The sequence below is a fragment of the Trametes versicolor genome, assembly GCF_000271585.1.
Source record: "Trametes versicolor FP-101664 SS1 unplaced genomic scaffold TRAVEscaffold_17, whole genome shotgun sequence".
Taxonomy (NCBI): Eukaryota; Fungi; Basidiomycota; class Agaricomycetes; order Polyporales; family Polyporaceae; genus Trametes; species Trametes versicolor.
The window spans coordinates 288,300-312,763 of NW_007360337.1; the positions used below are offsets into that span (position 1 = coordinate 288,300).

Consider the following 24,464-nt stretch of genomic DNA (forward strand, 5'->3'; position numbering starts at 1 on the left):
CACAGGCCCGTCTCGTGGGACAGGTCCCAGAGACGTAAGTGATAGACCCTTGCCCGCCTAGCAGCATCACCTGGTGATGAACCCGCGGTCAAAGACAGATGGCCTCTGCGTACCCGATTGGCAGGGTAAGTTCCAAACAGGCTTTAGGAAGCCCGGACGTAGTACAAATCGGACACGCACATCGATAGTGTAAATCAAGCGTCTTCTTTGCGAGATGTGTCCGCGGCGGGCGTTGCGAACCGCCGCGTTTCCTCATGTGTTCAGGACGAACAAAGGTCACGAAGCGTGCAATTGCCCGAGCCAAGCACGTTACATGCCACAGCGCAATCACAGGCTACGTACTGAGGATCGTTCAGCTGCAGTACTCGTTTGTAGCGCACCAGTGTGATGACATACCTAATACAGGACTGAATGGACATGCGAACAGACGCGGTCCACGGACGCGGACTCCGTGGCCGGTACATAATAGCATCATAAGCGCAGACAGCGTCGTATGGCCCTATCAGCTACGAAATCCGCTTATACCCCTCCCTAGGGCCGTCGTATACAGCACCTGCGGGGAAGCTAGATACATTAGCCCCGGAGCGACTCCCAGAGAGTGAACGTTCTCACCACATGCCGCCCGGACGAGCGTCGCTCCCAGTCGTGGAATCCCGTACGTACAGAAGCGCATATAGCGTCCATCGCTGCGCTCGATCGTGTCCATCGACAACGCTTCGCAGCACGCAGGAGAGCATGACGGACCACGAGAGCTGTCACCTGTGTCGACGCGCCTCCGGCTGGTCAAGCTTGCCCAGTTAGAACGCCACGCAGCGTCCAGAATCCACTAAAGGCAAACAGACATGCAGCCATCCCCCACGCAGCGCCGCGATTCTTGACCACGGTACTGGGTGCGTGGTACCCCCCGAAGCTAAACCTCCAGCCACAGAGATCAGCCGCAACACCCCCAGAGAACGCGGAGCCAAAGGGACATCCCAGAGCAAGCAGAGCCGTCGACCGTAGCAGCAGCAGGAAGCCCAAAGACAAGCCAGGCAGGATCCCCCTCGATGCACGGCCTGATATATATCGCATCCCCCGATGCACCCCACTTCCGTGCCGCCTCTTCTTCGGTGAGCGATATGCCACGCCCGCAGGCGTTTTGGGGTGTGCTCGCGCACGGCCGCCTGCGCTTGTCTGGCGGCACGGCGTGCCCACGGTGGAGCGGGGTGCTTCTGCAGTCGTTATCGGACGCCTGTACGTCCCATCGCCGCAGGGCGCTGGCTTGCAGAGCACAGTGAGAGGGTGGGACGTCATGGGAGAGGGAAGCAGGAGGCGGTTGGTCGTCGCGTGCGTTGGCGAGGACGCAAGTGGGCGGGGGCGAGGTTATCGATCGCGTGCAGGGCGCGCGATCGACACCGATCTACACCACGCGAGCGTCGGTGCGACCGCCCTGGCGCAGCCACCCGCGCCCCGCCGCCCATCGCGCCCGACGACGAGCACGACGACATGGTGGTAGGAGCGAAGAGCAATCAGAGATATACGCTCCCCTGCGATCGATGGACGGGGGGCCGCCTCGCTGCAGCGCGTCTCACGACCCAGTCACGGCGCACCCGGCATCGCTGATAACTCAGCAAATCGAGGCATGGGGAGGCCATACCCCCTTATGTACCCCGATTGTCTGCAAGACTGGCAGCTATGGGTCAAGAACGAGATTACATTCGCCGTGTTATCCTACAACCGGTAACATACGCGCACCCTTCCTGTAGATACCCTCCCGCCTGCCTCCTGGCTCATCAGGCGCGCACCCGCACGACCTTCCGCTTGCCCTTGCCCCCGCCGGCTGGAAGACCTGGCGTAGCTTCTTGAGCGCTCATGCCGGCCTTAACTGCGTCGATTAGCACCCCTGACGGCAGCGCGGGCGAGTAGGGCGACACCCGGCTCGTAAGAGTGGGCAATGGCTGGGGTGGAGTGGGGACCTTCGGTCGACGTGTTGTCCCAGGAGAGGGCGAGATGGTGGTGTTCGACACGGAGCCTGTCCCCGATGTCAGCTTCGAGCTCGACTGCGCGGGTTGCTTGCCCTTCGATGGCGTCGACGGCGCAGGCGCAGCGGTCTCCGCAGCTTGGACAGGCGGATCCGTGTTGTACGGCGGCTTGGGGACGTTATCCGGCTTGAGCATCTGGATCTGCATGGCGATCATCTCCAGGAGCTGCTTCTCTGCACGACACCAAGGTTAAAGGTGAAGTCAAGGTCAAGAGGTCGTAAGCACCCCGCCTGGCCCGCCGCGCGAGCGGCACGACGTACTGGTCTTGATCGCGGGGTTCACGAACCGGCCGTCCTTCTTCCACTGCACGCGCACGCGCCCCGGGTTCTCCCAGTCGCGCGGGTGCGCCTTGTTCACCTCGTGCAGCGTGCCCAGCCCGAGCCGGTTCGTCGCGTCCGCGATGTCCTTGCTGAGCGGCCACCACACGCTCTTCGCACGCGGGATGCGCCGCTCGCCGCGGCCGCACGGCCGCTTGGCGTCGATGTAGATCGGGTAGATGCATGTCCACCTGTGTCCACTATTTAGTGGGGGTGTTCGCGCGAGATGAGTAGCTGGGACGTACCTCTTGTACGGGGTGATGTCCGTGATCGTGTTCGACGCATCCGGGCCCCCACTCGGCCTGAACTGCGCCAGCGAGGGCGACGCAGGTCCTGCTGCGGGCTGTCTCAAGTTCATCGAATCGCTCTCCTCGTCTTCGGAGTCGCTTGCGCCGATCTCCTCCAGGAGCGCGCCGCGCATGCCTGTGTTAGGCAGGGGCTTGTTCGGCAGCGGGAGGTCGGTGTCGTCGTCGAACTCCTCGACGATTGCTGGTCGTCTTGACATGGTGCTTCGGGTGGTTGTGCAAGGGCTAGCGAGGAGCGAGACGAAATTCGAAGAGCTGCGGTACGAGGGGCTGATGGAGGTCGTGCGCCAAGTGACTTGCGATGAGTGGACGGGAAAGCGCGCGGGAGTGATGTGCGCAGGCGCTTGCCGACTTTGACTTTCTCAGTCACTCGGAGGTTCGCTGGATGCGTCTTTGCCAGGTACATTCATCTTTCCAACCTTTGCCAGCGTCGTTGACGGTGTGTGATCGCCACGAGCGACACAACGGACGTATATATTCCCCGCCATCGGAGGCACAGCATCATGATGAGATAGTTCAGTCTTCCATGCGTGCGTTCGTATAAGAACGGTCGAAAGCCGTTGCACCAGTAAACAGATCCTTTCTCCCCCCATCACCCTAACTACCCCTCAAACCCCTTCGACATCTCTGCAATGTCAGACCTTGTCATTCGTGAGGTAAGTCAGTCCACAAAGTTCGCAAACAGTTCTCTCAATGATATTCCTCACTTAGGTTGCCCCGGACGTCTGGACGTTCTCGAGGTAAGTTGGTTCTTAGTTGGGTCATACAAAACCTCACTCGGTTGCCGTTTCACAGGCCTTTCACCCTACTGGGTGTCTTCCCAGTAGGCGGTCGCTCAACTGCCATCAAGCTGTCCACTGGGGAAGTATGGGTCATGGCTTCGACACCGTTGACGGACGAGACCAAGGCGAAACTCGCAGAATTGGGCGAGGTCAAGTACGTCCACCGTTCTGCGCACGCCGCCTGTTCTCCGGGGCACACGCTAATGCCGCAGTAAATTTCCCAGGTACCTTGTTGCCGGCAACGCCTTCCACTATCTATTCCTAAGTAGGTGTTATGGGCGCTGGGTCATACGGCAGCTGGCTGATCGGCGTAGAGCAATACAAGGATGCGTACCCCGACGCAAAGACCATCGGCTCGGAGGATATCCACGTAAAGGTGAAAGACTGGAAACTGGACTCGGGTAGGGTTTTCCGCGGATCTGTCAGATAGACATGTCCTGACGTGCCCCCACCCAGTGTTTAGCGCGAAGTCCCCAGACACAAAATACGGCTTCGAAGAGGAAGTGAGTATGGCCGCTCCCGCGGAATATCCGTGTACTCACATCAACTTTGCGTGTAGATCGAGCATTGGTCTGTCAGCTCCTCGTGCTCTGACATAGGCTCAGCGATGCTGACAGGGAACGTTCAGTTACTTCTCTGGGTGGGGGAACAAGGATACTGCATACTACCACAAGGCCTCCAAGACTGTGATCGGCGCAGACCTCCTCATGAACAATCCGCCAGCTGAACAGGTAAGCTAGCCCATTCATGATCCCCGAACGCCCATCCTAACCCGACGACCCCTCGTAGTACTCAAAGACATCTATGTCGCCAAAGTCGAGGATCTTGGCCGCGATGCACCCGTACGGATGGCAACTGCGCTGGTTCATCTGGCTGAAGCAGAAGGACAAGGCGTATGTCTTTGAACATAAAACCACTCGGACAAGGAACTGACAGTATGTGCTGCAGCGCCATGACTTGGGAAGCGAAGACGGTGGCCGAGTGGGACTTCGTCCGCTTCATCCCTTGCCACGGAGCAGGTTCTGTACACAGTTGCGCGAACATCTAGCTGATATCTATCATCCAGGATGTCATCGAGAAGAACGCGAAGGAGGCATGGAAGTCGGCTTGGCGGGACTATCTGCACTGAAAGCGTCTTCGTATGGCCGAGTGCGCCTTGAGTACTTGACTGACCGCGCAAGCTCCTTGGTGCGTCGTGCGCGAGCTACTTCCCTCAGAGTATGGGGGTATGTGCATTCCGATGGATACTATCATACCAGCTGCGTAATTCCTACATCCTCCCACATGCCATCACTTTTCCAACGGCGGTGTGTCCACGAAGAGGAACCCCTCCAAGTGTCCAGGGTAGCGTGGGCCATTCGCCGCGTCTGCCGCCTTCGCAAATTGCCGGATCTCCTCTACCTCCTCGGGCGAGAGGGTCACCTTCAGCGAGTCCAGGTTCTCTTTCAAGTTCTACGCGACCCAGCATCAGTCTTGCACCTCATTCGCTCAAATGCAAGCATGACTTACGGGAAGCTTTGTGGTTCCCGGGATAGGAATGACGTCGTCGCCCTGTGCAAGCAACCACGCAAGCGCGACCTGCCCTGCAGTAGCATTGTGCTTCTCGCCGATCCTCTTGAGCCCATCCGCGATCTTCAAGATGTTCGGGAAGTTCTCTTTCGAGTAGCGTGGCACGATCCGCCGGAAGTCGCCCTCCTCAAAGTCCTCCGGCCCTTTCTGTGGGCTCGGTCAGCCACTGTCCTCCAACTTGTATCTACTGTATTTGAAGATTACTCACGTATTTGCCAGTGATGAGACCGCGTCCGAGCGGCGAGTATGCGATGATCTTGATACCGAGCTCGCGCGCCGCCTTGAGCAGACCAATCTTGGGGTCTTCGATGTCAAGCGTGAAGGGCGAGTACTCGACTTGCAGCGCTGAGATGGGGTGCACGGCGTGCGCGCGCCGGAGGGTCTGTTCGGAGACTTCGGACAGGCCGATGTACTTGACCTTGCCAGCCCTAAGAAGTCGCAGCAGTCAGCTTCACTGCTGGTGTTATGCGTATGGCGTTTGGTCAACTCACTTGACCTGCTCAGCCATGGCACCGACAGTCAGCTCAATCGGCACTAGGGGATCAGCTCTGTGGAAATATGTGAGCACGCACATCTTCTGTCTGAGTTATCTAACGACTGACCTGTGGAGATACCAGAGCTCGACGTGGTCCGTGCCGAGCCTCTTCAAGGATGCGTCGAGTGCCTTTACAGCATACTCGGGCGTGCCGTCGATAGTCCTCGGACCGGAGACGATGCCGAACTTAGTCGCAAGGAAGATCTTGTCGCGCTTTCCGGTGCGCTTGAACCTGGAAGGCGTGTTTAGTCGAGTGCACATTCCGCATCGAGCATGAACGGGGAAGCTTACCATTGTCCGATGAGGTCCTCGCTGTCGAGGTACCTGTCAGCGGTGTCCCAGAATGTGCAGCCGCCGTCGTATACGGCGTCAAGAACCTGTGCAGGTACGTTTAGTATTGGGTGCCGCAGACGGGCCGTCCACCACCGACCTTGAAGCGTTCCTCGTCGGGAAGGATCTTGCCATAGAAGGCGGAGATACCCATGGCGCCATAGCCTACAGCGGTAACGTCGTCATCTCCAATCTTGCGGGTCGGAAGGGGTGCCATCCTGCGAGGTTTTGTGTGTAGAGTGCGTGGGATGGGTGAGAGGTGGGTGAGTAGTGAAGTCAGGCGTCCAGTTGTCCGCCTTATATACGCCGCCATTCGAAAATCGTCACTCTGACATCAGCTGAGTGTTCTGTGGCTTATTAATGGAGAAGCCATGGTGAGTTCTGTAACTTTATACACAGGGAGCACCTGCCGGTCGGAGACGTGAACGCACCCACGATCGTGGAGGAGATAGCAAATAGCATATGTTTCGAAGATTCGTGCTTGACGCTGAATTCGTTGCGCAGCAAGTATATATATGTACGTGTGTGTCAGGCCTGTGCGCCTAGGAGTGGTGGAAGATGCTGGAATCTCGAGTCCGCCGTCAAGGGTGGTTTGAACGGCCTCCGACAGTGGGTATCATGGGGACTCGGGTTTGCTCGAGACCCATTTGGCGTTGCGGCGTCCCCAGCGTGTGTCAAACGCAAATCGCTGTCGCCGTCGTGCAGAAAGATTGATTGGTCCCGCTAGTATGTGTTGTGCAGGAGAGGATGGTGATAGCGGAGTGTATGCTCATCCGGGGCCTCCTCGAGCTTCTGGAGTAGTTTTGGGGACACGTTGTCTCCCAGCAGGCTCTTCATGCTTAGGCGACACTGCTCATGCGTAGCTACGGCTCGTTCAACAGCTCCTGGAAGAGAGGCAGAATCAGCGCCAGCTTGGAGAACCGGACTGACATGCATGTCGGAAGAAACCTTCAGGTTTGACCATATTTCCCGCAACCATCTCGTCATCGAACACGGGTGTCCGTATGGCGCTTTCTGGTAAGACCATCATAGGGATGGCGCCGATGTCTAGGCTGACTGCCTTCCGGGTCTTCTCATCCTTAAGCTCTATGAGGCCGTTGTAGCAGTCCACGAGAGTTTCTGTAGATGTACGCTCGTCTGTCGTCGTCACCTTGCGATCACGCTCAGACTCTCGGGCACCGAGGACGATGACGAGCTGCCTGCGGAAGTCATCCGGACCTATCGCCCTAATCTCGCGCGGTGTTACAAGCTCGATATCTACATAATAGGTTAGCACATCTGAGACGCACGATGGTACTATAAACACGGCCATGGTTGTGACTCACAACACGGCAGGACACAGCGCGTCCGGGCCTCTGCAGGGACGTCCTCGCGCAGCTCATCGAATAGATGTCGGCAGATGCGGGTCACGAATCGGTTGTCGATGTCCCATTTGATACCGCGCAGCCCGTTGCGTTTCTTCTGCGCGTCGACGTCGAAAGGTGTTTCTTATGGCACGACGGGGGTTCCTTCCCGCAGTCTTCCCCGAAACCTTCCCGCAAGAAGGGGCGGAGGACGTCGGGTTCGAGAACGCCTGCGAGATAGTGAGTGGCCGCATTGGCCGGCGGCGGTTGGGACGTCGACATGGGGTATGGATTTGTGCAAGTGGCCGGTTCAGCTGAGAGTGGGCAATGCAGTAGTCGCTACTGATGGGTTTGTACGTCAGCATGCGGTCTGTATAGGGCCTGAGGTATGATGTGACACGGATCCCGCAACACTGCCCGCACAGCGGCGCATCCTAGGCCTAGCAAAACACGGCTATTGTACCTCGCGTAAGGGTGGGAAGTGGGACGAGTCATAGTGATACTTACCTGCCCGGTTCAGTCTGCCATGGCACACAAGCCCAGGGGCGAGTATGGCTCAGATGGAGCCCCGACGGCCTCGTCGTGCAGAGGACGATCAATTTGGGTTCCGAGGCTGGATCGGTGTACGCGATCAGCCATGCGCCATGGCCACGATGGAGGGGGAGCGTCTGACAAAGGGGGCAGAACGATGCTGCGGCTGAGGACAAAGGGAGGAAGGAGGACAATGAGGTGGGATCGCGCCCACGTGATGGGGGGGGCGGCGCGTCGCGTCGATTAATTGTGGCCATGGGCGTAGCTCGCACGGGGCCGATTTCTGCAGTCGACCATCATGAGCGATGTCGATGAATCCCACTCCCGTTCGTACCTCCAGCCAGGCGCAAACCCCTCGTCCATCCGTCTCGACGTTCTCAAACGCCGCGTCCCCCATCTCTTCGGCTCTCAACGACACTCGCGCCGTTCAAAACGTCTTGCTATATCTGCCCCTCGCTCCCCGTCCTCCCTCTCCAACGTGTTTGACCCCTGTATGTTTGCACGACGCTCTGAGCTCTCCAACACCGTCCCTTATTGACCCTCTTCCTTTAAGTCTCCGACATCAGCGAGGACATGTCCCATGACGAATCGCACAGATCCTCCGCGCCAGCGTCGCTCCCGGCATCCGGCGCCCCTGCTCATCCCGAGTCGTATGGTACGTGCTCATGCCTCACTTGCCGTGCCAGATACTCATGCGCATGTTGCAGAGGGGTCGCTGGACATGTCCATCGTGCCGTCGCCCGGCCTCCGCGAGCGCACAAACATGCCCATGCCTCCGCCTAGTCCGCGCGGGCGCGACGCGAAGGCGAAGGAAGACGTAGGCTCGCACACCTCACCGACGTCGGGGCGCACGAGTCCGGCGTCGAGCACCAGGCACCACGCGAGTCGCTCGGGCTCGCGCACGGGCGCCGCGGGGCCCTCGCGCGCACGGGATGCGGAGCAGCCGTTGACGGAGGTCGGTCACTCGCCCGTCGTCAGGGATGGAGTCTCGTTTCAGTCGCTGGAGCTTGACTTCCCGGGGCTCCCTCAGCAGCTGCTGGAGGTGTTTGCGAGGGAGCGCCGGAAGCTTATGAAAGAGCGTGAGGAGCTTGCGAGGGAACGGCACAAGCGCAAGATGTGCGAGCTGGAGGTGAAGTCGTTGCAAACGCTCCTTGAGATGGAGAAGGAGGGGCGGGCGATGGAAGTGAAGTGGTTGCAAGCGTCCATCGAGAAGGAGAAGGAGGAGCGAGCGAAGGAAGTTAATTTCCTCAAGGAGGAGCGGGCGAAGGACGTTAATTTCCTCAAGGAGTTGCGCAAGACCGAAGTCGACCACCTCAAAGCTCTCCTCGAGGAGAAAGATCGACGTCTCCAGGAGCAGGATCGATGGCTCCAGGAGAAGAATCGGGAGAAGGATGATTGGCGGGAGTCTGTAGTCAGCTCGTACAAGGAGACGGTTGCGATGTTGAAGGAGAGATGCGAAGAGCTCAAGAGGGAAGTGCAGGCGGCGAGCACCGGGAAGCCTCTCTGAACCCAGTAGCTCGACTTCCTGCCCGAGCATTGTCTCTCATCCCCACTGCATTTCCCTTCCACGCCATCATGTGTTTGCTCTCATGTTTTTCATCGCTCGCTTTGTAGTTTTGACTTGCGGATTCGGATTCTCGGTGCGCTGCGAGACCTGGCTGTTATGTATGTACAATATCTACGCTCATGAATATCATCAAATCACGACTCGGACCTGGAAGAATGGCGGCTCTCTTGGCCGTCGTGCTACTAGCGCAGTCACTCTCGTGCCTGTCTGCGCCCGTGCGAGCGGGTGCAACTGTAGAATTATGAGGATATTTTATCTGTTGCTTCCCGCAGGCGCGGAGGTGCGTGATAAGGAGCAGTACTAGCAACATGCATCGTTCAGAGTCACTCGATCCTACTTACCGCAACCATGAACAGACCCCCAAGGGAATGGCTGTTACGTTCAGACCGACTGCCTTCCGAGTCTCCGGGTCTGCTATGACACTGTAGTAGCAGTGCACGAACTTTGCCAGACGAGCACGCTTAGACTCTCCTCTGCGGATGCCCATGACGACGACGAGTTCCTTGCAGCTAGTACTGTGACTTTATCATGACACTCGGCCGTGAGAGTTCCGCGGCTAGACAAAAACGTGGGATGGTCAACAAGTCTGGGTGGTGCGGCGACTGTGGAAGAGACTCGCAACACGGCACAACCATCCGTTTTCGTATTTTGGCGTCCGTAACATCGCACGCGCATCCCTTCGGAGCAAGGTTTCGCAGCGGTTGCTGATGCGCTGCTCGGCGTCCCATTTGGCAGCCCCGAGCTTGCGCAATTCCTCGTATTTGTTCTCCGAATGTAGGTTGGCATCCTCTCTGGCCGTATGGCACGTCTGGTGAAGAGACTCGAGGGTGGGAACAAAGGGCCCTAAGCCGCAGTTGATTGGACAGACGTCCGTCGAGTGGAACTCCACCGGGCGGCGAGCAAACTGTCGGATACATTTCAGTCTCTATCAGGCGGGGCGGCGGAGAGGCGGATGAATGAGGAAGCTCTGCCGAAGGCGATCATGAGGTCTTCTCACAGGCCTCCACATTTGTCGATTCTCACTGGGCCTGATCGTCCAAGTCCGAGGAGCATGGCTAAATGGGAGACGTCGGCTGCGCGCACAGTGGTGCGTCATACTGGCGAAACACGGCCATTGTACATCACGTAAGGGTAGGAACTGGGAGGAGTCATAGTCCTACTTACCTGCCCGATTCAGTCAGCCATGTCGCCAAAGCGCAGGGGTGGGTATGGCTCCGGTGGGGCCTGGGCGGCCTCGCGGTGCAGAGGACGATCGATTTAATTTCCGAGGCTATATCTGCTCAGCCATGCGCCATGGCGACGAATGGGGGTGAGCGCTGTGCGTCTGGCTAAAGGGGCAGAGGGATGTTGCGGCTGCAGACAAAGGGAGGAAGAAGGAGGACAATGGGCTGCGGACGGGCGCCTGTGGGGAGGTGGGACCATGGCCACGTGATGGGGGGACGGCGCGTCGCGTCGCGGGGCCATTTGAGCCGCGTTGTGTTGCTCTGCAGTCAACCACGATGAGCTATAAATCCTGCCCCCGTTCGCGCTCTCCTTCTCCCTACCCCCAGCCAGGTGCAGACCTCTCCTCTGTCCGTCTCGCCATCCTCAAACGCCGTGTCCCCCATCTCTTCGGCTCTCGACGACACTCACGCCGTTCCAAACGTCTCGCCATGTCTACCCCTCGCTCCCCTTCCTCGCTCTCCAACCCCGCATCCGCCGTCAACCCTGTCGACACCGACACTATCTGGAACATCCACCGCCGTCTTTCCCAGCTGCGAAAAGCCCGTAACACGGACGACTTCCCCCCTTTGCTCGATATAGAGCTCCTCGTCGGGCTCGCTGAGGCGTTCCTAAACGCTCCTTCCGACAGTAGCCTCAAGAGCCGGTTCTGGGCCGAGCTCCTTCCCAAGGTTGACGCAGCTCTTACCAAGGCGTTCGAAAGAAGCCGATCACTCCTGAGCCCGGGTGCGTCTGACGAATTTGTTAAAATCCCGACGGACATCAAGGGCTGGATCGAGGAGGTCGTCCCTATTCATGTCGAGTTGATCAAGGACATCGTCCAGCAGGGCAGGGGGAAGGAGGCGGTGTTGGAGCTTCTTCCAGTGCTCCAGGAGTTGAAGAACGTCAAGGACATCCCGCCGGAAAATCAGGACACTCTCTCTGACCTCGTATTGGCACTCGACCGCCTGCTCAAGTCAGAAAGCCAAGAGCTCTCCGGAGACGACTATGTCATCCCGCCGGAGGAGAACTTCATGCGCATATTGGGCGTCAACAACAGCGATGAACTACGGCAGCTCTGTGAGGCCAGCGGCATATTTGAATACAGTATGTTTGCACGACGCTCTGAGCTCTCCAACATTGTCTCTTATTGACCCTCTTCCTTTTAGCCTCCTACAACAGCGAAGACATGTCCCAGGACGACTCGGACAATCGCTCCATTCTACGTCGTGGTGGTCTGTACGGTATGTGCAGCCCGTCCTCATCCAAAGCTAGGCGATGCTCATTCCTCCGCTGCTCCAGCAGCACCCCCAGCGCCCGCCGCCGTTCCTCTTTCACCGCCTGGAACAAGTGCAGCCGCTGCGTCCGCATGGCCCCCGGTGCCCCGCGCCCCTGTTCCTGTTGCGCCAGGCGGTATGTGCTCGTGTGCCATCCACTTGGTCTCCCCGATACTCACATACATCCTTCAGACGGGACTATGGACATGTCCGTCGAAACCAACCCCGCCACCACCTACACGGACGACTCGAACATGTCCTTGGAATCCACCGCGTCTACCGGAACCCCTGCTCATTCCGAGGTGTACGGTACGTGCTCATGCCTCGCTTACTCCGCGCCCGGTGCTCATGCGCATGTTGCAGAGGGCACGATGGACATGTCCCTCGCGTCCAGGTCCGCCGCCATCAGCGTGAGCGAGTTCGACTTGAGCCTCGACCCCCGCCTCGACGACACCCCGGCCGCCTCGCCCACGCCCCCGTCGCCCGGCCTCCGCGAGCGCACGAACATGCCCCCGCCCAGTCCGCGCGGGCGCACCGCGAAGGGGAAGGAAGGCGTGGATCCGCGCACCCCGTCGGTGTCGGCGTCGGGGCGCGAGAGCCCGGTGTCGAGCGCGGGGAGCCAGAAGAGCCGCTCGGGCTCGCGCACGCGCGCGGTGCGGGCCCCGCGTGGATGGGGTGCGACACCGCCGTTGATGCACTCGACGCCGGCGGGCCTGGGCGCGCACCCGTCGCAGAAGGGGCCTGGGCTTATGCGAACGCCCTCCGGGCTCTCGCACGCGTCCAGTGACGCATCCTGGCCTGACTTCCAGAAGCTGCGGGACACGGAGGATGCGCTTGCGAAGGAGCGTGATGAGCACGAGAAGAGCCGTCAGGAGCTTGCGAGGGAGCGGCAGGAGCGCGAGAAGCGCGAGATGGAGGTGAAGTCGTTGCAAGCAGCCGTCGAGAAAGAGAAGGACGAACGAGCGAAGGAAGTGAGGTCGTTGCAAGCGTCCATCGAGAAGGAGGCCGACTTCTTCAAGGCTCTCCTCCAGGAGAAGGATAAGATCCTTCAGGAGAAGGACAAGCTCATTCAGGAGAAGGACAAGCTCATTCAGAAGGAGGAGGAGCGGCGCGAGTCCGAACTCAACAAGCTCGAAGGTCAAGTCGGCTTGTACAAGGACATGCTCGCGTTGTTGAAGGACCAACTCAAGACGGCGCAGAAAGTGCAGTAGGCGAGCACCGGGAAGCCCTTCTGAAGCCAGTAGCTCGACTTCCTGCCTGAGCAATTTCTCTCATCCCCACCGCATTTCCTTTTTTTCGCCGTTATGTGTTTGCTCTTATGTTTTCCATTGCTCGCTCTGTAGCTTCGACTTGCGGACTCTGATCTACGGTGTACTGCGAGGCCTGGCTGTTATGTATGTACAATATCTACGCTCATGAATATCATGTATCAAATCGCAACGGAGCCTTTATCTCACGGACCTCCCGGAATAGCTGTTCATAGAGGTAGTTGGACCGGTTGTCGATGTCCCATTGCCTGCAATTGTGAGTCGGCGTCGGAAGGGATGTCGACAACCCGGCGGGACGGCTCGGACGCGTCGATCGTGTATGGGCCGCGCGGTCACGTGGGGCTACGCGTGTGCTGATGGTTCGCTTCGTGAGCCACGCCCGACTCTCTTCATCCTCCTCCACTCTTCTCCTCGGCTTCCGCTCTCTGCGTCGACTCCAACGATGCCGCCCACTACGAAGACGCGTGCTACCGCCACGCGGACCACACGAACTGCCACAAAGTCCTCCAAGTCATCCTCCGCCGTCTCGCCCGACGACCTTGCGGACTCCATCGCCTCAAAACTCTCCATCTCCGACCCCAAGGGCAAGGCCAAGGCCGCCGGACCCAGTCCACAGCAGCGAAAAGCGGACGCGATGCGCAATGTCAACGCCGCCTCCAAGAGCCTCTCCGCTGTGGCTGAATCTGGCTGGAAGGCCTCTGACGCCAAATCGGACAGAACCACTGCCGCCTCTGCTGTGAAGCATGCCGCGTCTGCACGCAAGGAGCTGAATGTACTGCGAGAATTCAGCCCGGGAGAGGTCGATGTTGAGCGCGCTGCGTCTAGCGTCGTCGGGAAACTGGTCTCCCTCGAGATGGTGCGCCTTCTTTCTCCTATGCTGCGGCCTTGCTCACCAGCGTACAGTACCAAGCAGCATCTGGCGTGCTGCAGGATATGCGTGCGCCTGTCGCTGGCCTCTACCATCCCAATCCTCCGCCTGTGGCGACCCACTCTCTACACGACTTGCTTTCGCTGCCTCTCCATGACGGCCCAATCTCAGAACTGCATCTAACGCTGATCTCTACATATCTCCTACACGCACTCACCGTCGCCCTGCATACAACAACTGACTTACCCGCCCTTCTGGCCCTCCTGCACGACCCTACTATCCCGGCACTGCTGTCCTGGACACTTGCGCTCTCCCGGTTACCTGAGAAGCAGCACGACAACGTCTTCACGCGTGCGTATACTGTGACTTCTCGCTTTGCCACCTCGTCTGGCACCGCTCCATCGTCTGCGTACTCCTTGCGAGCGTACTCTCTGCTATGTCTCGCGCACACTCGCCCCTCGGTGATCGCCCCAAACACGTTCTGGGAACAGGCCACAAAATTTGCTGCCGCGTTCGCCAAGGAACAGACTGTGAAGCCCGCAGAGGGCGCGCGGACTGTCTTGGAAGGCTCTGCTCGTCTCGTGGCTTGTGTCGAGCAGCGGAGCGATCGCGCAGAGTTCATGGCAGGTCCTGCATTTGCGCGTTTTTGCGAGTATTGGGGCAGGTTTGCCAAGCAGGTGCGTCGTGGATATGTACAACCAGAAGCCAGTCCGTGCTCATAATCTATTATACAGGCGGGGGATTTGCGCACCCTCGACCAGATTGGCAAACTATCACAAGGCGCGGGTGGAAGTGATGCGGATACAGAGAGTGACCGTGCAGTCATCGAGACATCCGCGCTGTCCACCACGCTCGCTCGTGCGCTTGCCGTTTTCGAGGCCTGGCAAGGTGGGTTTTCGCCTCTCCCCCCGTATCATATGCTATGCCATTCTGACGTCGGCTGCAGACCATACTGCCGACATTGTTGACAAGTTGCGAGAGGCGTCGAGCGCGATCAAGCGTTGCGGCCACTCTCTTGGACAATCTGGCGAGGACCACGACCGCGTCAAGCGCGGAGTGGAGAGATTGCGCCGCGCCGTCGTCAAGATCATCGAGCCGTCTGCATCTGCGGAGACAAACTGTCCTCCCGAGGTACGCACCTGTGCGCGCGCGATACTCCAACAAATCGTCGACGTACTCTGTGAGAAGGTGAGTTCCTCCGTTCACGGCGCCAAGCTGGGTGCTTAACGAATGCACAGAGAACGGCGTATTCGTCGACCATCCTGACGGGCGCGGTGGAGAGCCTCTTCGCCCTCTCCCGCACTGCCTTCGTCCTCAACAACCCAGACACGTACGCCCCCGCACGCGCGTACCTCGAGCGCGCCACGTCGCTCATCTCACACGCGGGGAGTCAAGAACGCACGTCCGACGCGGTCTCCGGTGTGCAGCTCGCGAACTACACGCGCTGCGTGGCGGGCGCGTACTACAACTTCGCGCTGCAGCTGCATCAGGGCGGGCGCCTGGCGCACGCGGTGCCGTTCCTCGAGCAGGCGTGCGCTCGCGCGGAGGGCGCGCTTGGGGAGTGGCGCGCGGCGGTGAGGGAAGAGGGGGACGGGGATGCGAAGAAAGAGGTGTGGGGGCAGCTGGAGGAGCAGCTGTATAGGCGGTGGGAGCTGCTGGGAGTGTGTCATGCGAAGACGGGGGACCGGCAGGTGAGCATGTGCGTATCATTCGATGATGAGCGGTAGCTGACTGGGTGTATAGATGGCGTACGACGCGTTCGTGAAGAGCATCATGGCGTTCCCGTACGGGCCGCATGGCGTCGCGCAGCTCGCAGCGACGACGCTCCCGTCCGCGCTCTTCGACAGCGCGCCCCTCAAGCACCTCGCGACGCTCGTCGACCGCGTCACCTACATGGCCGCGTGCGAGCTCTTCCGCGCGCCCGCGTCCGTCCCGCTCGCTACCTGGCCGAACTTTCCCTGCTCCGACGCTGGCGCGCTCGTCGTGGGCGCGCTGATGGAGCGCCAGCTCGCGAGCCTGGAGGAGTGCCGGTGGAAGCAGGGCGTGCGGGCGGTCGTGGACGCGCTTCTGGACGCCGTGGCGGGGCTGTATGAGCGTGAGGGGTGTGCGGTAAGGCGCGCGAGGGTGGTGGTGCGCAAGCTGGAGATGGGGTACTATTGCGAGGAAGGGGAGGGGCAGTATGAGGCGATGAAGCGGTTGGGCGAGGAGGTCGAGGCGCTTCTGACTATCGAGGTGCGTCCGAAACATATGACATCCATTGGAAAGAAGAGCGCTGACGGACGAGACAGAATATCGAACAGGGGCAGGATAAGGCCCTCGCGCGGTACGCGCCCGAGCAGCGTGCGATGGCGCACCTGTGGCTCGCGGCGCACGCGCACCGCGCGCGCGACCCGTCGCTGCCCGCCGTGCTCGTCGCGCACGTCGAGGACGCGTGCAGGGTGCTGAAGGGAATGGTGCCCGCTGCGGTGCCGCGATTGTCGATGGGCAAGTCGCCCGCGGGTAAGCAGAAGGAGACAGTGGGGGAGGAGAAGGGGAGGAGGGGCGTGAGGACGACGAGGGCGAAGCCTGCGCCGGCGGGCGGCGAGGCGGCGAAGGGGAGGGTGCCGGCTGGGAGGACGCGCGCGGCGAAGACGGCTGTGACTGTGGCCGCGCCTGTTACGCCGAAACGGCGGAGAGGTACGTTTGTTTCTTAGGACGGGTGCGTGCAGTAGTTGATGACTTGCGGGGCTCAGCGTTGGACCCGGTGTCTCTGAACACTGCGGTGATCAGTCCGACTAGGAATTCGCTGCCTGTGGCAGGTGTGCAGGGGAAGATGGAGTTTGACGATTTCGGAAGACTTGTGAACCTGATCCGTAAGTCCATTAAGGCGCAGTAGGGAGGCCAGAGTGTGCTGAACACTTATGGACACAGGGATGGTTTCACATTTAGTCGGTTTGGTGGGCCACGTCCTCGCGCGGGTCCAGCTCCTGAACGCTGCCCGGAGATTGACGGAACGGCACACCGGAGTTGCGTCGGAAGGTGAGCTACTTTCCCTATGATCTAGCTCTTTGCGACTGACTGCCGGTTCAGTGTATGTCTCGCTGACGATCGACACCGCGCACGAGTACGTCAAGCTCGGCCGCGCCGAGAAGGCGGTTTCGGTCCTGGCGCACGTCCTACCCGCGATCCGGAGCGGAACGTTGTCCCAGGAGGGCGTGATCGTGTTCTTGCTGCGCTATGCGGAGGCGCAGGCTGCCATGGGCGAGGTCCTGAAGGCGTAAGTAGCCCTGCGGGTTGTGAGAGTAGCCGCTGACAAGATGCGTTATAGATCGCTCACATATTGCGAAGCTGTTACTACTGCGGCAGACTTTGTTATTGACGAGAAAGGGCTGCCGACGGCGCAGCGTATCCGAGTCCGGACCGCGCTGCTCGAGCGTGCAGCGGAAGCTGCGCTAGCGTATGCAGCTATCCAAGACGCGAGGGTGAGTGACCCCTTTCGGGATCGGTGTTTCACAAAACTGACGTCTCTCGCAGGACGATCCGACCTCATCACTCGAAGGCCTCCTCCAGGCCCTCCGCCTATGGAACCGCGCGATCGACACCCTCTCGCGCCTGCAGCCCACCACACCCAAACCAGCCCCAGAAGACAACCCATTCGAAGTGCCCAAACCCGCAAACCCCGCACAGGCCGTCGCGCAGCTGCAGGAACCGCGCGTGCTCTCCCCGCACGCGAGCCGCGCGCCGTCTGCGCTCGACTCCTCCGGGTGGCGCCTCGCGGAGGGCTTGCTGTGCACGCTGCTCGCGCTCGCGCAGGCGTACGCGGCGCGCGGGAGCGCGCGCGAGGCGGAATTCTTCGCGCAGCAGACGCGCGAGCTCGCGGGGGCGCTGCACGCGCCGGTGATGGTGAGCCGCGCGCTCGCGCAGCTGGGCGAGCTGCAGATCCAGATGGGGCTGCTGCAGAAGGGGCATGCGGCGCTCATGGAGGCGGCGGCGCTCGTGGGGCACCTGCGGGGCCCGGACGTGGCGGAGATTAGGAGGCTGCAGGGGCGGTATAGGGAGTTGAGCGCGGACAGTAAGGGTGCGCAGGTGTTGTTTGAGGAGGCGACGAGTTTGTTGGATGAGCTTGGGGGCGTGTTTGCGAGTATGGATGGGGGGAGCGGGTGAGTTTTTTCCGGTGCTGTGGTGGAGTGCGAGGGAGGGGCTGATGGTGGGTTTGTAGGGCGAGGAAGAGCTTGGTGGCGTCTCCGAGGGCGGTGAATGTCAATGCTCAGACGTCGATGTCTGAGAGCATCCTCGCGCCGACGTTGCTCGCGAGATTGTTGAGGCATCATAGTACGTCGTTTCGTACAGGTTATGATGCGTCGTGTAATGTTCTCCTCTACTTAGTTTCGCTACTGCACGAGGTGGGCGAGGAGTACGCCAACCTCCTCCAACGCTTCGCGAAGCTGCCTCAGACGGCAGACGCCAAGGTCAGCCCTCGCCCTTTTGAACCTATCTATGTATGCATAGCTAACGGTATCATGCAGGCGGAAGAGATCGCTTTGCGCGCAAAGCTCACGCTCGATGATTTGTATTCTCGTTTCCGTGCGGACATGTTCCTCAGCTCCCTTGCAGAGTCCGGTGAGTGTTGCCCGCTGGACGTTGTATCGTTATGTGCTCATTTTTCTCCACGTAGCCATGACTATCCCGATGGGAATGTCGGGAGACATTGCACCCTCCCCCGCCTCACAAGACATGCTGGAGACTCTGGCTACGGCTGAAAAACTGTTCTGGGAACATATGAGCTACATCGCCCGTCGGGGACATGTTTCGTCTGTCCGCGAGGCGGCCGTCTGCCTTGCTCTCATCCGGACGTTCCGGACGAGCTTGGGTCGCGGAGACGTGCAAACGCCCGTACTTGCCGCTCAGCTGCTAGGTGAGTTGCTCGTTGAATGATGTGCCCTCTGAGGTCTGACTGGGATTGTAGATGGGTCTACGGTGACCACGCTGCGCCGCGAGATGTTGGACGTCATCCGCCACAAGTTCCTCAACTTGAACGCCATGGACGACATGCAATGGCCGCACATCACACCCAATGGGTCGCCCCTTCCGCCACAACCGAAGTCGAGACCGGCCGCACGCTTTAGCTCTCTTATATCCGACTCGGAGGACGATGAGCCGATGGACGACGTCGACCTGAAGGCGTACTGGCAGGCGATCGCGAAGCGATATGAAGCGCAGAGCTTCGACATGGCGAAGATGTCTGTCAACCAGGCCGACCAACTTCCGCCGCACTGGACGGTCGTGAACGTCAGTATCACCGAAGATCGTCATACCATGTTCGTTACTCGCCAGCGTGCGGGTCATAAGCCTCTCATTTTCTGCCTGCCCCTCAAAGGCAGGAGAGAGGGCCAGGAAGACGAGCATCTGACATACGAGGACGCGATCAAGGAGCTGCAAGAGATTATTCGTTTGAGCGACGAGGGCACTCGGCAGGCTGCAGACGTTAAGAAAGATGATCGGGAAGCTCGCATGGCCTGGTGGAAAACCCGGTCTGAGCTCGATGGCCGACTCCGCGAGCTCCTCGGAGACATCGAGTTCTGCTGGCTTGGCGCGTTCAAGGTACGTACATTCAACTTACGGCAAGAACGCCCATTGACAAGGCCTCGACAGACCATCTTCACACCGACAGATCTGCACTCGGAAGACCTCGCGGCGCTTCGCACTCGCTTGGACGTGGTGTTCAAGGGCAGCCTCGTGTTCCAGGAGAAGAAGCCGAAGTCCCGCCTCGGCCTCGACGACGGCCTTCTCGAGTGCTTCTCCACGCTGCCGCCGAACTGCCGCGATGAGGAGCTCGAAGACCTCGTCTATTTCATCCTCGACCTGTACCAGTTCCACGGCGTGCCGGTCGCCATCTCCGAGGTGGACATGGACCAGGTGGTGGTCGAGCTGCGGAACGCGCTCGAGGAGCACGCCGCGCGGATCAAGGGGCGCGGCGCGGCGGACGCAAACGCAGACGGAGATGCAGCCGGGCAGGACGACGGCCACATCTTCCTCGTGCTGGACAAGAACGTGCAGGGCATCCCGTGGGAGTCGCTCCCGGTCCTGCGCGGGAAGAGCGTGAGCCGGGTCCCGAGCATGGACTTCCTCACCGACCGGCTCGAGTTCTCGCACTGGCGCAAGTGGGAGGACGGGCGCGCGCAGGAGGGCCGCGTCGACCAGGCGAGCGTCGACCCGCGGCGGACGTACTTTGTGCTGAACCCGAGCGGGGACCTGAAGGGCACCGAGGGCCGCTTCGCGGAGTGGCTGGCGGGCATGAAGAGCGTCGGGTGGGACGGGGTGGTGGGGCGTGCGCCGAGCGAGCAGCAGTTTGTGGATGCGCTGACGAACCGCGACCTGGTGATGTGAGTTCGTGCGCTGTGCGGGTGTCTGATTGGGTTCTGACTTGGGCACAGATACTTTGGGCACGGCGGTGCTGAACAGTACGTGCGCTCGCACAAGATCCGCCACCTGCCGAGATGCGCTGCGACGATGCTCTGGGGCTGTTCGTCAGGCATCCTCAAGTATATGGGTGACTTCGACCGAACGGGCACCCCATACCATTACATGCTCGCAGGCTGGTACGTTCGAACAGCGTCCCTTCTCGGCGTGGGCTCGAAGCTCACCCACCTTGCTCTACAGCCCAACGCTGGTGGCGAACCTATGGGACGTGACCGACCGCGACATCGACAAGTTCTCACAGTCGGTGTTCGACGACCTGCATCTGAACGCGGACGCGGTCAAACGGTGGCGGGCGGACGACGGGGGCGCGGAGCGGACCTCGGTCGTGCGCGCGGTGGCGAAGGCGCGGGAGAGCTGCAAGCTGAAGTATCTGACTGGGGCGGCGCCTGTGGTGTACGGGATACCCTTCTACTTGTGATACCACCGTGATGTTTTCTATCTTTATATATGAACAAGTTTTTGCTTACTTGATGTTGTTCCATCGCCGCTCGATGTTGGTCCAAAATGATAGATACATAGCTTATGCATTATGCTCGCGCGCGCCCACTCGGCCTGCGCGTACACGTTCGGATTCGGATGGCTGACAGACGCGAAGCTGTTCGTCAACGCCGACATCATGTGGCAGCGCTGAATGTTTGTGTATCTGCGATGGAGATGTTGTCGGCCGAAAAGCGGCTGGATTCGCTTCCTAGATTGGGCGCGGCTGAGTTCGATGGACATGTCCCGTCAAGTTTCAAAATGACAACGTTCACCGAAAACTGACCCGGTGGAGGGGCTGTTAGAGTTCAGTCAGCGTTGAAACGGGACACTGAGGACAGTACGGATAGCTTGCATCACGCTAGAGTGGTCCTAGGGGTGAATTGGCTCTGGACGAGAAGGCTCTGGACAGGAAGAGTGAGCGGCCGCGGTAGGTGTACGGGGACTCATGGGTTTCCGGACTGTGAGTAACCTACTCGGATGACCGGGAGTCCGGGACGAGATGAACAGAGGTGGAATTTGGGTGGAATGCTCACGAACACAACTAGCCGAGCTCGTCGAGTATGTTGCCAGCCCCACTACGAGATAAGATCCCCCAGGCGACCTTTTCGGTATGTCAGGAATTCGAAGGTGGGCGTGAACGACTCGGAGCCGGCGCCGCGGATGCAGATGAGCCGGGGCTCGTCGTCTGCGGTCTCCGCGTGCTCCTCGGCGGGAAAGATATGTGCTGTGCGAGTTCTGTATACGCGTGCGCCGGGAAACGTGGGAGGCGGCCGACGAGCGTATCATACGGGCGACGAAAGAGCAGGGTCCCTGGCAAAGGTGCTCGTCGCTGCAAGCCGCTGCGGAGCCGGGGAGGAACGCGGGCGGATGATCGGCGCCACCGCCGGGCCGCGCGCGTCGTCGGCCGCGGGGAAGGCGGGGGCGGGGCGACGACCAGGGGGGCTAGGGATCGCGCGGACTAGTGGCTAGTGGGACGGGGGCTGGCGGCTCGCACGGAGGAAGTAGGTCGGGGCGTATCAGGGCGGGAGATGTGCATCTGCCAGAAGCTGACCGCGCCTTCTCTTCCCACTCGCCCCCACCACTCACTGGCACTGCGCCTCTCCTGTGTCTCTTTCCTTTCCTTTCTTCCACCGAGTATCTGTCTCTGTCTGTGCGTCCCCCCTCTCGCTCCCCGCGTATACAGCTAGGCTAGGACTTGGATGCAAGGCGTGCGCTACGACCCGGACGACCCGCTCGCGGCCGCGCTCGCGCCGCCCCCGGGAGAGTCGGCCGAGGAGCGGGCGGCGCGCGTAAGGCGCGAGGAGGAGGCGAAGCGGGTGAACGACGAGATCGACGAGCGGCTGAGGGAGGAACGGGCGGCGTGGAAGCGGCGAAGGTCGGACTTCAAGCTGCTGCTGCTGGGGCAGAGCGAGTCAGGTACGTTTGCATGTTGTTAAACTGAGAGTCCCCACGCCCGAGGAGTCGTGCAGGGGCGGGCGTGTGTGTCCGTTGTGGAGATCGTGCACGACGACGTCCCGATCCTGGGTTTGCTAGCCGAGAGATCGGGCCCTGAGTGTATGAAGGCATGCTAACCCTTTGTGCGCAGGGAAGTCGACGACGCTCAAGAGTACGCACTCGTGTTCCTCGCCCTGAGACACCCGGCTGACTAGAGCGCAGACTTCCAGCTCGCGTTTGCGCCCAAGGCATGGCAGGCGGAACGCGCCTCCTGGCGCGCCGTCATCCAGCTCAACCTCGTCCGCTCGATCAACTCCATCCTCGATGTGCTCTCCCAGGAGATGGCCAGCTCCCCTAGCACGACCTCGCCGACTACTTCCCCCTTCATGCGGCCCACGACCTCACAAGGCACAAACCGCTTTGACCCCTCCACATCCACATCTCCCACCGACGGCTCGAGCACCTCCAGCGACCCGGACGGCCTGCAGTTCACAAACACGCACGCGCTCCTCAAGCTACGCCTTGTCCCCCTGCGGCGCGTCGAGGCCGACCTCAAGCAGCTCATCGGCGCGGCCACGGACGAGGTCGCCCCCGACGCCTTCGGCGCCCCCGCACAGGCGGCGGACGACGCGAACGGCGCGGTGCTGTACGACGGCTCGCCCGCGCGGCGGCGCCCGGCGGAGTTCTACGTGCGCTCGAACCAGTCGTGGCGCGAGGCGCTGCGGAGCACGTACCAGGGCCTGGGTGGGGCGGCGAGCGAGCGCGCGGCGGCGGCGCACGAGAGCAAGCTGGAGGACGCGACGGAGATCATTGCGAGCTGCGCGGTGGACATGGCGGCGCTGTGGGCGGACCCGGTTGTGCGCGAGGTGCTCCGGCGGCGGCGGATGCGTCTGGAGTTGGCGCCTGGATTGTGAGTTTTTTGCGGGCGCACGGGTGGGCGGTGAAGGTGACGGCGCTGACGTGCGATGCTGAGCAGCTTCTTGGACGACATCGAGCGCATCGCCACGCGCGGGTACGAGCCCTCGGACCAGGACGTGGTGCGCGCGCGACTGCGGACGCTGGGGGTGCAGGAGCACAAACTCGTGATGGAGCGCAGTGGTACGCCCTCTTGCGCTGCTCGCTGCTGCAGGACTCACCGGGTGACGCAGGGGTGTCTGCTCTAGCGACGAACGACGTGTCGCGCGACTGGATGATCTACGACGTCGGCGGCTCGCGCACCTCGGTCCGTACTCGCTTCCGGTCTTCCATTCCTCCTGTCGCTGACGGTGACATGGGGGTGACAGCGCGCGGCGTGGTTCCCGTACTTCGACGACGCCAGCGCGATCCTCTTCCTCGCGCCCATCTCGTGCTTCGACGAGCTCCTGCAGGAGGACAGGCGCGTCAACCGCCTCGAGGACTCTTTCTTGCTTTGGAAGGCGATCGTCCAGTCCAAGCTCCTCGCCAACTGCATCCTCGTCTGTGCGTGCCCCGCCTCCGCTCCCGCGCACGGTGACTGACCCCGGCTGTATGCGCAGTGTTCCTGAACAAGTTCGACTTGCTCGACAAGAAGATCCAAGGCGGCGTCCCTATCCGAAAATACCTCCCCAGCTTCGGCGATCGCGACAATAACGCAAAGGTGCTTGCGCACTGTACGTCCTCCCGTGCACCCTTGAATCGCTGCATGCTCACTCCCTCGTAGACCTCCACCAGAAGTTCAGGGACCAGCACCGCGAGTACTCGCCCCAGCCGCGACGGCCGTTCTACGGCTACGTCACGACCGCCATCGTACGTCTTCCGCATTTCCCGTCCGCATCCCCGCTCACGCGCGCCCATACAGGACACGAAAGAAACGACGGCGACGCTCGCGGCCGTGCGCGACGGCATCCTCCGACACAATCTGCGCAAGGCCGACTTCGTATAATCTGCATCTTTCGCATCGTCCGGATGGATCCCGGGGAGGGACACTGTATCTTTAGTTGTTAGTACTTATATCTGTTGTCATCGCTGTTGTTGTTGTCGGGCGGTACCTACCATCTCATTATTCCCTAATGTACCGCGCTTCGTATACGGATATAAATTATGCTGGTATCGGCTTCTCTGTTCGCGTGGTGTGGGTCATGAACTGACTGTTATGGCGAGGACAGCGTCCAGGAACGTATTCCAAGTCTCGACACTGCCCACAGCTTCCCGACTAGCTGC

The 24,464-nt window shown here is 60.6% G+C and overlaps 9 protein-coding genes across 9 annotated transcripts; 5 read left to right on the forward strand and 4 right to left on the reverse strand.

Annotated features, from left to right (window-relative positions):
• Nucleotides 1–266: 266 nt before the first annotated feature.
• On the reverse strand, nucleotides 267–1,672 carry TRAVEDRAFT_61599 (uncharacterized protein). Its single transcript, XM_008047341.1, has 3 exons — nucleotides 613–1,672; nucleotides 397–564; nucleotides 267–341 (listed from the first exon to the last, which is right to left on the reverse strand). The coding sequence occupies exon 1, from the start codon at nucleotides 1,291–1,293 to the stop codon at nucleotides 784–786; it is 510 nt and encodes a 169-aa protein (XP_008045532.1). The 5' UTR covers nucleotides 1,294–1,672; the 3' UTR covers nucleotides 267–341; nucleotides 397–564; nucleotides 613–783.
• A 6-nt stretch (nucleotides 1,673–1,678) lies between these two features.
• Nucleotides 1,679–2,927, reverse strand: TRAVEDRAFT_176290 (signal recognition particle SRP19 subunit). Its single transcript, XM_008047342.1, has 3 exons — nucleotides 2,584–2,927; nucleotides 2,282–2,529; nucleotides 1,679–2,194 (listed from the first exon to the last, which is right to left on the reverse strand). The coding sequence occupies exons 1-3, from the start codon at nucleotides 2,841–2,843 to the stop codon at nucleotides 1,773–1,775; spliced, it is 930 nt and encodes a 309-aa protein (XP_008045533.1). The 5' UTR covers nucleotides 2,844–2,927; the 3' UTR covers nucleotides 1,679–1,772.
• Nucleotides 2,928–3,275: 348 nt separating this feature from the next.
• On the forward strand, nucleotides 3,276–4,722 carry TRAVEDRAFT_157280 (uncharacterized protein; the record flags this gene model as incomplete). The annotated part of the gene is made up of 11 exons (XM_008047343.1): nucleotides 3,276–3,299; nucleotides 3,355–3,383; nucleotides 3,439–3,579; nucleotides 3,650–3,690; nucleotides 3,740–3,826; nucleotides 3,882–3,928; nucleotides 3,985–3,995; nucleotides 4,054–4,156; nucleotides 4,215–4,318; nucleotides 4,374–4,449; nucleotides 4,492–4,722. The coding sequence occupies 11 exons, from the start codon at nucleotides 3,276–3,278 to the stop codon at nucleotides 4,552–4,554; spliced, it is 726 nt and encodes a 241-aa protein (XP_008045534.1). The 3' UTR covers nucleotides 4,555–4,722.
• Nucleotides 4,716–6,076, reverse strand: TRAVEDRAFT_61602 (Aldo/keto reductase; the record flags this gene model as incomplete). Its single annotated transcript, XM_008047344.1, has 7 exons — nucleotides 4,716–4,877; nucleotides 4,935–5,141; nucleotides 5,203–5,422; nucleotides 5,486–5,542; nucleotides 5,597–5,761; nucleotides 5,821–5,906; nucleotides 5,960–6,076. The coding sequence occupies 7 exons, from the start codon at nucleotides 6,074–6,076 to the stop codon at nucleotides 4,716–4,718; spliced, it is 1,014 nt and encodes a 337-aa protein (XP_008045535.1).
• A 506-nt stretch (nucleotides 6,077–6,582) lies between these two features.
• TRAVEDRAFT_54422 (uncharacterized protein) lies at nucleotides 6,583–7,456 on the reverse strand (the record flags this gene model as incomplete). The annotated part of the gene is made up of 4 exons (XM_008047345.1): nucleotides 6,583–6,743; nucleotides 6,808–7,116; nucleotides 7,185–7,320; nucleotides 7,391–7,456. The coding sequence occupies 4 exons, from the start codon at nucleotides 7,454–7,456 to the stop codon at nucleotides 6,583–6,585; spliced, it is 672 nt and encodes a 223-aa protein (XP_008045536.1).
• A 575-nt stretch (nucleotides 7,457–8,031) lies between these two features.
• Nucleotides 8,032–9,240, forward strand: TRAVEDRAFT_24996 (uncharacterized protein; the record flags this gene model as incomplete). The annotated part of the gene is made up of 3 exons (XM_008047246.1): nucleotides 8,032–8,224; nucleotides 8,287–8,388; nucleotides 8,441–9,240. The coding sequence occupies 3 exons, from the start codon at nucleotides 8,032–8,034 to the stop codon at nucleotides 9,238–9,240; spliced, it is 1,095 nt and encodes a 364-aa protein (XP_008045437.1).
• Nucleotides 9,241–10,952: 1,712 nt separating this feature from the next.
• TRAVEDRAFT_54424 (uncharacterized protein) lies at nucleotides 10,953–12,988 on the forward strand (the record flags this gene model as incomplete). The annotated part of the gene is made up of 5 exons (XM_008047346.1): nucleotides 10,953–11,607; nucleotides 11,670–11,744; nucleotides 11,803–11,913; nucleotides 11,970–12,086; nucleotides 12,141–12,988. The coding sequence occupies 5 exons, from the start codon at nucleotides 10,953–10,955 to the stop codon at nucleotides 12,986–12,988; spliced, it is 1,806 nt and encodes a 601-aa protein (XP_008045537.1).
• A 691-nt stretch (nucleotides 12,989–13,679) lies between these two features.
• Nucleotides 13,680–20,790, forward strand: TRAVEDRAFT_41033 (separase; the record flags this gene model as incomplete). Its single annotated transcript, XM_008047257.1, has 20 exons — nucleotides 13,680–13,901; nucleotides 13,949–14,590; nucleotides 14,648–14,801; nucleotides 14,860–15,101; nucleotides 15,152–15,604; nucleotides 15,657–16,145; nucleotides 16,202–16,589; nucleotides 16,646–16,765; nucleotides 16,824–16,931; nucleotides 16,983–17,169; nucleotides 17,221–17,374; nucleotides 17,427–18,052; nucleotides 18,112–18,224; nucleotides 18,279–18,361; nucleotides 18,419–18,545; nucleotides 18,625–18,807; nucleotides 18,859–19,493; nucleotides 19,545–20,275; nucleotides 20,327–20,491; nucleotides 20,553–20,790. 20 exons carry the CDS (start codon nucleotides 13,680–13,682, stop codon nucleotides 20,788–20,790), a joined length of 6,060 nt encoding a protein of 2,019 aa, XP_008045448.1.
• An 827-nt stretch (nucleotides 20,791–21,617) lies between these two features.
• TRAVEDRAFT_157289 (G-alpha-domain-containing protein) lies at nucleotides 21,618–24,357 on the forward strand. Its single transcript, XM_008047347.1, has 9 exons — nucleotides 21,618–22,268; nucleotides 22,438–22,458; nucleotides 22,509–23,196; nucleotides 23,263–23,384; nucleotides 23,435–23,508; nucleotides 23,570–23,744; nucleotides 23,801–23,914; nucleotides 23,965–24,050; nucleotides 24,103–24,357. The coding sequence occupies exons 1-9, from the start codon at nucleotides 22,052–22,054 to the stop codon at nucleotides 24,184–24,186; spliced, it is 1,581 nt and encodes a 526-aa protein (XP_008045538.1). The 5' UTR covers nucleotides 21,618–22,051; the 3' UTR covers nucleotides 24,187–24,357.
• The last annotated feature ends 107 nt before the right edge of the window (nucleotides 24,358–24,464 follow it).

Bases quoted from the DNA above. Each gene is read 5' to 3' on its own strand.
- TRAVEDRAFT_176290 (XM_008047342.1), bottom strand. From the start codon at position 2,843: ATGTCAAGACGACCAGCAATCGTCGAGGAGTTCGACGACGACACCGAC. The intron at 2,530-2,583 runs GTACGTCCCAGC...TAGTGGACACAG, and splicing joins GACATCACCCCGTACAAGAG to GTGGACATGCATCTACCCGA. The intron at 2,195-2,281 runs GTACGTCGTGCC...GGTGTCGTGCAG, and splicing joins GAACCCCGCGATCAAGACCA to AGAAGCAGCTCCTGGAGATG.
- TRAVEDRAFT_61599 (XM_008047341.1), bottom strand. From the start codon at position 1,293: ATGACGTCCCACCCTCTCACTGTGCTCTGCAAGCCAGCGCCCTGCGGC.
- TRAVEDRAFT_157289 (XM_008047347.1), top strand. From the start codon at position 22,052: ATGCAAGGCGTGCGCTACGACCCGGACGACCCGCTCGCGGCCGCGCTC. The intron at 22,269-22,437 runs GTACGTTTGCAT...CTTTGTGCGCAG, and splicing joins GCTGGGGCAGAGCGAGTCAG to GGAAGTCGACGACGCTCAAG. The intron at 23,745-23,800 runs GTGCGTGCCCCG...CTGTATGCGCAG, and splicing joins CGCCAACTGCATCCTCGTCT to TGTTCCTGAACAAGTTCGAC.